The 12,058-nt window shown below is 54.1% G+C and overlaps 3 protein-coding genes across 3 annotated transcripts; 2 read left to right on the forward strand and 1 right to left on the reverse strand.

Annotated features, from left to right (window-relative positions):
• Window positions 1-1,186: 1,186 nt before the first annotated feature.
• TGME49_232200 (hypothetical protein) lies at window positions 1,187-2,042 on the forward strand (the record flags this gene model as incomplete). The annotated part of the gene is made up of 5 exons (XM_002368049.2): window positions 1,187-1,286; window positions 1,340-1,441; window positions 1,507-1,643; window positions 1,704-1,754; window positions 1,818-2,042. Exons 2-5 carry the CDS (start codon window positions 1,378-1,380, stop codon window positions 2,040-2,042), a joined length of 477 nt encoding a protein of 158 aa, XP_002368090.1. The 5' UTR covers window positions 1,187-1,286; window positions 1,340-1,377.
• A 117-nt stretch (window positions 2,043-2,159) lies between these two features.
• On the reverse strand, window positions 2,160-6,990 carry TGME49_232210 (hypothetical protein). Its single transcript, XM_018780321.1, has 7 exons — window positions 6,182-6,990; window positions 5,669-5,727; window positions 4,660-4,764; window positions 3,902-4,310; window positions 3,166-3,293; window positions 2,847-2,918; window positions 2,160-2,690 (listed from the first exon to the last, which is right to left on the reverse strand). Exons 1-7 carry the CDS (start codon window positions 6,315-6,317, stop codon window positions 2,637-2,639), a joined length of 963 nt encoding a protein of 320 aa, XP_018636821.1. The 5' UTR covers window positions 6,318-6,990; the 3' UTR covers window positions 2,160-2,636.
• Window positions 6,991-7,890: 900 nt separating this feature from the next.
• Window positions 7,891-12,020, forward strand: TGME49_232220 (SWIB/MDM2 domain-containing protein; the record flags this gene model as incomplete). The annotated part of the gene is made up of 3 exons (XM_002368051.1): window positions 7,891-10,596; window positions 11,005-11,400; window positions 11,901-12,020. 3 exons carry the CDS (start codon window positions 7,891-7,893, stop codon window positions 12,018-12,020), a joined length of 3,222 nt encoding a protein of 1,073 aa, XP_002368092.1.
• Between the last annotated feature and the right edge of the window lie 38 nt (window positions 12,021-12,058).

Raw genomic sequence — 12,058 nt, forward strand, 5'->3', positions numbered from 1 at the left:
GTGCCTTGTCCAGAATTTGTTGCAGGACAACGTAGTATTTTAGGGCTACAAACGTTGTCGGGAACTTCTCGAGATCCTGCACGGACAACCAGATCGCACTGCATTTTCCCAACCTGCTGACGCCTTCAAAACGCATTTGCAAAGCAATGCGTATGCTGCGGAGGTGCTGTTGAAGCGACGCAGCATCCACAGCTTCAGCGTAGGTCTCCCACGTTGCGGTGCATGATTCATAAACGTTTGAACGAATTGGTTCAGCAACCTGCCACAACAGGAACTGGCGCAGAGGACGACACCTTTCGATTATCATGTATGGCAGAAACGCCCTGTAGTGGTGGTGCTGCGCAAACGTTCTCGGCGGCTACTGGCAGGGCGCCAACAAGACCCGCCAACAAGACACAAGCTGAAGCGTTAGCGGTCGCACGGAGGATTTTGAATGAACAAAGAACTGCGCAGTTACGAAGAAAGTCAGACGAAACACAGCCGAGCACAAGGGGCAATCACCTGGAGAAGACACAAGAGAAACTGCAACGGCAGATCAGAGAATCGTTATTATTCACAGCGCCAGTGCTCTTAGACTCTCAGGAAGTTTCTGGTTCTAATCTGACAAGTTCTCAGATGGCATTCAGCAGACGTAATAGCCAGACTTTTTCTGAAGGTCGCTTGCCGCCCAGTCTCACTCACACGGTTCATTCTGCAAGCAACCCGGGTCCCTTCCTTGCAGTGTCAACAAACGACGCAAGACATCCAGTATTTCCTCTGGTAAATCTTTACCCCAGTGAGCTCCTTAGTAAACTTGTTAATAGGTTTGCGCTCCAGGCTATATTAACCCGACCAATCTCTAGCGTGAATGATACGGGCGACCGCGAGACAATGCGTTCGTTGGTATCTTACCACTTAGGAGGTAAGATATCCTCAAGACTGTTGCCTTTGCAGCAGAGCATACGCATTGGTAGCAGGTCTTGAGGCGCTTGATGCAAACCCGAAACGAACCGAAAACCATGAAATTATTCGGACATTTTTCGAGCGCGCGATCTCCATGTGTATCAAACCGATTATTGTCCCATGTGTCACGGCGGGAGTTCCTCTGCTCGACCGAAAGGTCAAACTCGATATACAGAAAATTCTAGGTAGGATATGAACTGCTCCGTGACGGGTTTTGGTGGGCTCCGAAACGTGTCTTCGGGCAGGAGTGGCTAAAATTCAAGCAGACTTTCGCGTGACCTTAACGCACTGCGCTGTGCGAGTGTTTACAGAGTTGCTCTACTCACAAAGCAACTGGCGCGACCGTAGGCCCTTTGATTTAGTTTGAAATCCATTCCATATTTTATCCCTGGTTCAGCACGGGACGTTCATAAATGGTTCGTACGACCCGCCCTTATGGAACTTTTGACATCGTTTGTCGACGAGACCACGTGCAACACTTGTTTTGGGAACTTGATCCGTAGGTCAATTTATCGTGTAGCTTCAAGGTGATGTCTATGGTGATATGCTAGTGGCTTTTGACAGTCGTCAGCGCCGCCTGCGCCGCTCTGGATTGTACTGAACAGGCTACAAAACGTACAGTGAAGCCGGACAACCTGGTTATGGCTCTTGACATTATCAGTTTCGCCGTTCGGAAAATGCACCCGAAGTGTTTTGACCACGTAGGTGTTTATAGCGATAAATTCGCCCATTCGCCTATGAACGATTTCACTCTGACACAGACTGAAACGGAACAACTACGATCAGCTGCCCTATCCGCTGCTGGTGTGCAAGTCAGTCCTCTACACAGAAAATACAAACTACGGCAAAGGCTGTCTCACTGACGGTACTTGCAGATGAAAAGACTTTTGAACGACCGCAGCTGCAAGCCGATTGTGAAGGCACAGATTACGGGCATAGAGCTTGCTCTCGAGCACTTGACAAGCCAGTCATCAATCCTGGCTCTGCAAAACGACGTGGAATCCAAAACGTCGAGAACGCGTTTTCTCCGAACCCTGTCCGGGTTCTGGAAAGTTCGCATGCCACTAGCACTCCAGCGAATATCGAGCACTTCGTGTTGACGTCTTGAGCTAATGTCGTTTTATCAGTCTCAGTGACAGATTAGACGTGCACCTGATGGCATATCCGTGTGACGACAGCAAGACGAGCTTTGATTTCAATAAACCAAGCACATCAAAATTCAGCTTGTTGGTTAGGCTAGATCCTGTCAGGCAGCGCTGTCTCAGCAAGAAGCACGAACACGCCCCGGTGCCCGGTCTATGCGTTTGCTCAAATGCTGTTTCCTGTTCTGTTCAGAGTTCTAGCAGTCTAGGATTTCCGAGGTGGAGAACCGGCTTTAAGCACAGAGGAAGTGTACAGACTGACGGTCTGTTGGCACGACTGCACACAACAAGCGTCGAACGTCGACAAGCTTTTTGTCGATGTAGTAACTGAGCCGATAAGATTAAAAAACCCTTTTCTGCTGTCGCTGCCGAGAACCATTGACCTTGACGAAATTGCGGAAGAACCTCTAAATAGTTCGAAGGGCGCGACGCATCCACAACAAGATTCACAAATGACATTTGCGTGTTGTCGGCTAGCCAACGTTCCACAAACTACAGCAGAGTACAGACTCACGACACGAGTCTGTTTGGAGCGGAGAAACCGCGTCCGTTCTAAAACTTCAGTTCGCCGTAAAAGCGATCGAATGCAATTTCCTGCCTGCCGGCCTGCAGCAGCAATACAGCAAGGCAGCCACAGCGCACATGTGTTTTGATTTTCGGGTTGGGAACCTGATGATGCACTCGCCAAACAACTCTGAAGGTCCCAGTAAATCTGTGAATACCCGCTTCTCTGAATTCAGGTTCTCCCTCCTAATCCCTTACTCGTATAATGCCATGCCGGAGCATTACTCTCCAGTTGGTTGTTTTCTTCCCGCTTGAACCACATCGTTCAACCTGAATGTGCACACGTTCACACAGGAAGCAGGTTTCTGGAGATGCCACAGGAGGCTGCGTGCGCGAAAAGAAACTTTTTTTTGCGTTCATGACCAGACCTCACGCGCGTCAGAAGACATTCTGTCTCTCCGACGCAGTAAGTCATGAAGCAAGACGTGGCGCACGCTTCTTGTAACACGTGGAGGAAAAATTAACCTGCCCTCGCAGTACCAGAAGCCGAAGTATTCGCAGGGAGTTTTCAGCCTACCTTGTCGTAGAGTGCATAGATGCCATCCGTGGCTGCAGGTTCCTGGTCATCGAGATCGGAGACATCGTCGAGTTGCTCTTCTTTTTCCTCAAGCTCAGGGCGAATGTGGCTGCTTGTGTCAGTTCCACCTGGGTCAACCAGTCAGCAAAGGCGGAACGTCACACAGTCGGTACCCGCGAGGTGCATCGGTGATTTCAGAGAACCCGAATGTCCGTTATCAGCTGCTATGTCGTGGGAAACGGATCTCACACGCTTCCGTCTCGCCACATTCTGTCGCTTTTGTCCTCTCGTCTGGCTGCTGACACCTGCACGGGTCGAACCATTCTCACCCGATTTATCGCTCTCTCACTCTCATCTTTGTTCTAGATTCACCCACTCAACTGTCGCTGTCCTAGCTCATTTTCCCCAAAATCCAGACTCCAAAGAATTCGCTTGTCGATGTATTTCGTGTTACGGTCTCTCCCGACACCCTAAGCGATGTCCGTCATCCCCCGAACCCCCATCATTGCAGCTTCACAGCCAATGGACTGGGAGGCATCATCTCTGGGACACGACAAAAGTCCAGTTACGGGATACAGATTGCCAAGTTCGAGGAACGATAGTTCACCGTCTAACGGAATACGTGGGCAGGTTTGTACCTGCCTGACTCCTCAGTTCATGCTGAGGACTCCTGGAACAGGCTCTCTGAGACCTTCACGGACCCTTTTTAGCAAAAGCGTAAACGAGACGAACTCACCTGCCGCGTCAGCACTCGTCGGCGGCTTTTCCTGTTGGCTGCTCTCTTGGGAGGCACCTTGTGAGGCCTCAATCTGGCTGTCAGTTGAACCGAGAGGAGGCCCTGGACAAGGCCCGCCAACGGCTTCAGCTTCGTCGACGTCGGCATCTGCGAAATCATCGTCATCTTCAGCGTCTTTCTCCTGTCCCTCTGGCTTTAAGTCGAGAGAGTCAGAAGGTAAATCCGCTTTTGTTGATTTTTCCGAGTTTGCGTTGCCGTTCTCCGACTCCAAAGGCCCTCCGGATACTGGCGACTCCCTGCCTTCTCCAGGAGGGTTGGCAGACACCCCAGAATGCATTGAACCCGCAGGCGAAGATGCGGCAGGCGCCCCCGCAACAGGCGCAGGAGGCCTCGCCTTGTTTTGAGGTTCCTGAGCAGAACAGCCACAGCACAGGGTGTGCACCTCGTAAAATTTAGAAAGGAATGGATGTAGAATAGCCCAATATCGTGGGACATTGATGTCGAACGCGGTCATAAATCTTACACACTCCAGCGATGCGTCACAAAACAAGCATAAATAACAGGGAGACACTTCGAAAATTGGCACACGCGTCCGAGGTTGGAAACACGCATGAATGGGATTCGGGAGGAGGCGTTTTTGCTTTGAGAAAGAACCATCGTGCAATGACGCGAACATAGATTTCTCTCGTGGTTGAGGAGATACCTGCGGTCAGGGAGATGCCCCCACGAGCCATCACACCTGAGAAAAAAGGCCTTACCGCTGCAGTTTCACATTTGCCGACACTCGTGCTCGTCTCAGTCCCTGGCGAGGGAGCGGAGCGCCGCAGCTCCGCCGTTCTCCTCTGCAAGGCGAGTCTCCATTGCTGCAGATAAAGCCATCGAGAGACACTCTGGTGGTGACGTCAAGCATTTGGGCGCAGACTGTGCAGCGTAGTCGTCTCTCCTGTCAAGTCAATCGAATGCGTTTGATCGCGCCAGTCGAGTCGACCAAGGAAGATGCGACGCTATTGAACATTTTAGAAAGGGATACGTGATTGGTCAAGGCCTAACCTCCAAGCCGTCTGGATCGCGAGGATCTCACTTACACCCACAGCCCCGCATGGTCTGCCGAAACCTTGGCCTGCTGTCTCCACCAAACTTCGGAAAATGCACACTTGCTGGACTTCGAAGCAGGCGGAGAAAGCGGCGCGGACATTTCGTCTCGAGCGGACAGTCGAGAACCCAACATGCGCAGACAAACTGTACAGACATGAGGGTCCCTTTGAACTGTGCAAGCGAAAGATCATCCAAGATGGCGGGGACAAACGATGGAGTGTCTCCACACCGGGGACTTTGGCGCGCAGCGGTCTCGAAGACTGACGGAGGCAGGGGGCGACTTCTCAGTATGCACGGCGCATGCACCGTTTGGGGTGACGTATGAAAGAAGAATTGGACAAGATTCAGTAGGAGGCCAGACACAGAGCAGATGTCTTGTGGCTGACTGGGCAGGGACGGCGTACCCTTTACCGCGAAGCTACAGAATAATCGTGTGTTCGTCGAGTTACGATATTTCGATCAACTACGTTCTGTACTGTTGAGTTCCTGCTCACTGCGGAAGACCCATCACACACATGCACCAAGGAATTCAGGAGAACTCAAAGACTGTTGTCGCCGCCCTCTGCAAGTCCTTCAGTCCAGTCATCAGTCGCAAAGACTCAGAATCGAAGCAGGTGTCGCCCCGGCGTCTCATCTCTCGCTCTGGCGAGACGCGCACCGACCGGAGCTTACTCGCTCGATGGCGTCCATCACCTTCGGGCTCTGGAACTGCGTGCACCGCTGAACGGTCGCTGCATGCAGAAAGAACCCACAGAGCACTTGGCCGCATGCAGGCGAGGGCAGAAACGGAAAAGGCGTCCTGTGGAAGTCAGAGACGAAGAGGAGAGTCACAGACAGGCGCTGAAGGGATTGAGGGAAGGAAGAAGTTGGCGGACAGAGAGCAGCGAGAGCAGGACTGCTCGAAAGGTGCAGCCAAGAGTCCTGACGCGAGCTTCATGACCGTCACAGCCGACGAAGGCGCGACAGAGAAGACAGAAGGCAGCGAGAAGGAGGGAGCAGCAAACAACACGAAAAGTGACGAAGGGACGAGAACCTGCCGAGAGGGAGAACAGGTGGCGTCAGACAGAACGCACAGCTCAAAAAAAAAGTTACCGACAGAGCGCCACTGTTGGACAGAGCGCCACTGTTGGACAGAGAGACCTGTAGCACGCAATTCGTCTGCTTCCTTCGTGGTTCTCTACATACACGCGATAACCTGATTGTAGAGGGCGCTGATGTTGTGAGGAGAGCCGAGACGCTGCAGGAGCACCTGAGACTCAGCAAGGTCTCCGGCCTCTCCTCCACGCCCTTGGCGCCCCCTCTTGAGCGCGGCCGGCTGCATGCTGGCGAAGAAGCGCAGCGGCAGAGGGCGAGAACAGGTCGAGCGCGCGACAGGAAGTACGGAGAGAAGAAATCCGCAGCGGCAGTGGAAGAGAGAAGGCGAGACCGAGGAAACGAAAGGCGAGCAGAGAGCAGAAGCCGAGTCGTGGCGAGGTTTGGACTCGAGAATTCGCGTCTGGAAAAGGAGGACGCTCTCTCGCAGAAGAGGGAGGACAACAGGGAAACGCAACTCGGAGGCGGAGAAGTGAAGAGCTGCTGCATAAGAAAATGCGAAAAAATGGGGATGGTTTCCGTTGTGTCTCTCAAAAACCGAAGAAGACCGAGTCGAAAGACACCCTGTCTCTGGGAGTGCGCGCTCGCAGCTCTCCCTGCCCCTTCCGCAGACGACAGAACGACCGACTCGCGCTGCACAGACTCTCTCTGGGGACGGGCAGCTGAAAAGAGAGGGTGGAAAGAAGGAGACAGCGGAGATAGAGAGACACACCGAGAGACGAAGGGGAGAGACAGCGGAGAAGGCGGTCACGAGACATCTGAGCGCATCAGCGTGCACGGCGCGGTGAGTCTGCGCGCGAAAACCGGCGAGGCGGGAAAAAGACACGCACTGCAGCGCAGAAAAGAAGCGAGCAAAGAGAAGCAAACGAGTCGAAGTGAAAGGAGAAGTCCGAATGAAAAAGAAAGCAGCTGAACGGGACACAGAAGTGAGGCAGACAAAAATACGCGAAAGTCACACGCAGCCGTTCGCTGTGTTCCGGCAACAACGCGCGCGCGTTCGGAAAAGCTGTCTCTGCTTCTTCCATCTTGTTCAGCGACCTCTCCATTGCACCCTTTTATTTACATGTGTGTTGTCTATGTGAGTTTCTCTCCTTGCTTTCTGTGTCCAACAGCTCTCCTGCTTCTCGCCGGGTCGCGCTTCCACTCGGAGTGGCAGATCGGGTGTACATACACACCTGCCTCTGAGTTCTGCGGGCGACTCTCAGGAACGAGAGCCCTCGGAGTCGCTTCGTCCTCTTTCCTCCAGTTTCCTCATTCCCTTGACTCGAGCCAGGACACCGTTTTCTGGTGCTTTTCAGTGTCGAACGCGGACTCCTCCGCTGTAGCGCGGCTCGGCGGAAGCGACGGCGGCGCGCGAGGAGGCTGCCGAGCGGAAGAGGACAGCCGCTACGTGGAGGAGGAGAAGAGCCAGTGGAGAGGAGAAGAAGGCTGAGCACCGAGGGGGCGAGGCCCCCCGTGTGGAGAGAAGAAGCGGAAACGGGGAGAAGAGACAGAAAAGAAGAAACGTCACTGTCAGGGCGCAGACGGCATGGCGAGGGAACTGTCTGTCGCCGACGCCAGACACTGAGAAGAGAGAGAAGACTTGGATGAGTGCCCTAGGCCTTTGTCGAGCGACCTCAACGAGAAAGATTGGGGCGGAGTTCAGGAAGTAGACATCAGCCACCACGCATTTTCCTTCTCTGTGTCTCTCTCCGCTGTCCTGAGGACCAGCAAGACCAGCAAGAGACCCTCTTCTTCTCCCATGCGCACTCTCTGCCTCTTTTCTCGCAGCTAAGAGAGCAGTACTGCTCGAAAAGAGCGAAATGAAGGAGGAAAAGAGACGCCCGAAAGCAGAGGGCGGCCGGCAGGCGTGCAGCGCCACCCGGAGCTCCTCCCACTCTCTTCCACCTGTGAAAAAAAGCGAAACGAAACCTGCCGTCTCCTCCTGTCTCTTCTCCCGCCCCAAGTCCGAGACCCCACTCACGAAGCTCATCAAATCTTGCCCCCAGTCCTCTGTCTCTTCATCTGGCTCTTCTTCCAAGACGACGGCGTGGACATGTCGGGCAGACAAGCAGGCAGCGTTGGCGCGAGTTCGTGCGGCGCAGCAGCTTGGGAAACCGCGTTCGGGAGCCTCGGCCTGCAAGAAGGAAGGTGACTTCCATGTCCCACCGGCGGTGAAGAAGCCGCGACGTCGAAAGACACGCAGAAGAAAGGGGAAGGCCTCGCGCAGGCGCCGGAGGCCGACCGCCGCCCAGCGGGCTGCGGGTCGCGCGACGCTGCTTCGCGAAGTGCGCCTGTCGCCCCTTCTGCGGGAAATCGTCTTCGCCGTATATTCGGAGAAAAGGCACGAGGCGGGAGAGCTGCGCATGTCCCGGCCGCAGGTCACGCAGTGCATTTGGCAGTACGCCAAGACGCAGAACCTGCCGCGCGAAGGCGACGGGAAGACGGTCTGGTGCGACGAGAGGCTGAGGAACCTCTTTGGAGGCAGAGAAAAAGTCGACCTTTTTCGCGAGCTCCAGTCTCTCCTAGTGCCGCACCTTCTCTTCTACGAAGAAAGCGACTACGCAGACTCAACTCAGGGGCTAGCCGAAGGCGAAGACAGTGGAGACGAAGAAGGAGACAGTGGCGACGAAGAAGGAGACAGCGGCGACGAAGAAGGAGACAGTAGCGACGGAGAGGAGGAGAGAACGGAGAGGACGAGGAGAGGCGGTGAGAGAAGGGATAGAGGGCGAACGGCGGGAGGCAGCGGAGGTTTTTCAGACTCGAGCGAGACCAGCAGCGACAGTTCGAGCGCAGGATCCTCGGGAGACGAAGACAGCGACACAGAGAACAGCGAAGAGGAGAAGGAAGACAAAGGGCAAAGCGGGACAGGAAAGAAAACCCAGGGGAGAGGAGAGCACGAAGAGAGCGGAGAAAAGGAAGCGAGAGACAGTGCAAGAAGAGGTGCTGGGACATCAGGGAGAGACGAAGGAAGGGCGGCAGAACAGACAGGAATGGCGAGGAGAAGGAGACTCCTCAGGTGCGACTCTTCTTCCAGTGACAACGATTCTTCAAATGAATATTCAACAGAACGCAGACAGGAACGCGTACGTCTTTCAGCTTCTTCCTCCTCTCCATCTTCCTCTGCGTCGTCCTCCTCTGTATCTTCCTCTTCCTCCTCTCCATCTTCCTCTGCGTCTTCCTCCTCTGTATCTTCCTCTTCCTCGTCTCCATCTTCCTCTGCGTCTTTCTCCTCTTCTTCTTCCTCTTCCTCCTCTGCATCTTCCTTTTCCTGCTCTTTATCTTCCTCTTCTTCTTCGTCCTGTCCTTCGTTCTCGAGTAACAGGTGGGGGGAAGGAGTAGGTGAGGGCGGGGAAGACGCTGAGGAGAGGAGAAGGCGCATTCGCTTGGCTGTCTCTGCAGCTGTCTCGAGCGCGGGCGAGAGTGACAGCGTATGGAGCAGTCGCGTCGGACATCAGACTGGGGTGTCTAGGCAGGTCGCGGTTCCACCGCTGCCGCCGCGCGCGGAAGCAGGCGAGGGCCGGCTGCGGGGCGAAGGCGGCGGCGCGGAGAACTCGATCTTTGTCGCCGACAACCTGGTACGAGTTGAGCATCCGAGACAACCTGCGAGTGCAGGGGAAGCGGACGCCATGCAGAGAAACACACGAGACGCAGGAGAGAGAGGAGACAGGCGAGAGAGAGGAGACAGGCGAGAGAGACGAGACAGAAGAGACGACAGGAGAGACAGAGACGGAGGCTCTACAGATGCTGTTGCAGCCGCGGAAGAGGAGAGACGCGGGAGCGACCGCGGCGCGTCGAGAAGCGACACAGGGCGAGAGAAACGAAGAAGAAGAGAGGGAGATGGTTTGATTTCTTCCTCGGAGTCGAGCGCCGACGAAAGAAGAAAGAGGACGAGGTCGGGCGGAGATGCGTCGTCAGGTGAAGACAGCAGCTGCGATTCTCTCAGTCGGCTGTTTCCGGGCCGTGGAAGGAGGCAGAAGTTTTCTGAACTTCCCAGAAAGAGCGAAGAAGACCAGCGAAAGTGTCTGTTTCCTTCACACTCTGCTTCGCCTCCTCCTCATCCTCTCCCCAGCGCCCCCGGCGGGGCGACCTCGCTCTCCGTCTCGATCCCCAGCGAGGAGTCTGGGGTGTACATACACCTCACGGCGATCACAGCGACGTCCGTGGCGCCCGCGTTCGAGGTGCGACCTTCGCGCCGCGTCGCCGCCGCCTTCTTGGAAGGCCGGCTGAGTTTTCAGCTCCAGTTTTTTCCGGTTTTTCCCGTGAAGACAAAGGGAGGGGGAGAGGGCGAAGGACAGACGCTTAGCCGAGGCGAATGCGTGAAGAGCGAAGAAACGTCTTGTGCGACAGAGACAGCCTACAGCGAGCTCGCGAGGAGAGAGGCTGAGGCCGCCGCAAACTCGGGCGCCTTTTCTCCAGCTGGCGGTTCGGTCTCTTCGGGTGTACGGACAGCCCAGGAGCGCGCGCGGGACGAGAAGGAGGAACCCGAGGACCGCGGCGCGGCGGCGAAGAATCCAGTCAAGTACTTGGTGAGTATCGCCATCTTTGGGAGCCGTCAGAAGTCTCAGAGCTACGCGTGTGAGACCGCGAAAAGTGGAAGGAGTTCCTCAAACATTTGTCGGTATATCCCAGAGCAAGAACCGTAGAGATACATCAAGAAAAACGCGAGATTTCGTCTCGCAGAAAATCCTTTGGAGTCCAACCCCTTGACCCAACACGCACACACCAACACGTAAGCTCATATATATATATATATATATACATATATACATATATATACATATACATATATACATATACATATATATACATATATATATATATAGATATATATCTATATATATTTGCCTATGAGTTTATGCATGTTGCTGCGTATGTGAATATGAAGGTGTGTGTACACGTGAGTGGAGGTTGTCTTTCTCGTTTTTGTGTCTCAGCCGGTGGACACGACGCTCGACCGCGCTCCAGAGACTGGCCGCCTGCGTCTTCGCGGTGTCTGCCGCGTCGGCGAACTCGACCCGGCATTTGCCTACCGGTTTACTCTCCAAGCGCTCAAACAGACACCCACGAAGAGAGACGGACGGGAGTCTGAGGCATCAAATGGAACTTCTTCCTCTTCTTCCTCCTCTTCGTTTTCGCTGTCTGCGCACGATTTGGCGGACGCGGTGTTGATGCAGAGACTGTCTCCTGCGTTGTGGGGTGTCTCCGAAGTGTCTCTTTTTCTGCAGTCCCTCTTGGTTCCTGGGCTGGCGGCCGCGGGCGAGGCTTGCGGACTCGACGGCCTGGGAGTGATGGAGTTGCGCGAAGAAGACTTGACGAGTCTCGGAGTTCACGTGAGCGAACAGGAAAGGACGAGAGGAGGGGGAAGGGGAAACGGGAGAAAAACGCCTCGGCACCGATGAGGGAATGTTGTTTCCTTTTCCTCTGAGTACTAAGATGACTCAGCTCCTCAAGCAAAGCATTTTAAATTCAAAAATGCTGAAAGGGTTCCCTGATCGCTCTCTCTCAAGCTCCGACGGCACTTCTTGAGCGGGGCTATGCAGCCCATAAATATGAACGCACATGCATCTCGAATCTGCACATGTTAGTACTCAAATAATATATGTATATATATATATATATACATATATATGTATATATATATATATATGTATATATGTATATATATATATATATGTTTATATGTATATGAATATATATGTATCTGTATCCGAATATGAACGCAAAGTCTTTAGATGGAGAGACGAGCATGTGTGGTGGTACGTCTGGGACTTGCGTGCATGCATTTCTGCATTTCTCCGTTTTCTGTGATTTTCACTCTCCCACCTGGTAGGCGCCTTTCCTCAGGCGACGCGTTTTGGAGGCGCTGCGCAGGCTGAAGGCAGACGTGGCGAGGGTGGAAGCAAAGGCAGAGGAGGATGAAGAAGAACGAAGGAGCCCGTGCCCAGGGTGAAGACGAAAGCGGCGCGGGAGAGGCGAGGAGAACGCGAA

This window comes from Toxoplasma gondii, chromosome VIII (genome assembly GCF_000006565.2).
Source record: "Toxoplasma gondii ME49 chromosome VIII, whole genome shotgun sequence".
Taxonomy (NCBI): domain Eukaryota; phylum Apicomplexa; class Conoidasida; order Eucoccidiorida; family Sarcocystidae; genus Toxoplasma; species Toxoplasma gondii.

Coding starts and splice junctions, on each gene's coding strand:
- TGME49_232210 (XM_018780321.1), bottom strand. CDS start 6,317: ATGCAGCCGGCCGCGCTCAAGAGGGGGCGCCAAGGGCGTGGAGGAGAG. Junction 5,728..6,181: donor CTACAATCAGGTTATCGCGT/GTATGTAGAGAA, acceptor TTCTGCATGCAG/CGACCGTTCAGCGGTGCACG. Junction 2,691..2,846: donor TCCGGCATGGCATTATACGA/GTAAGGGATTAG, acceptor TTGCTGCTGCAG/GCCGGCAGGCAGGAAATTGC.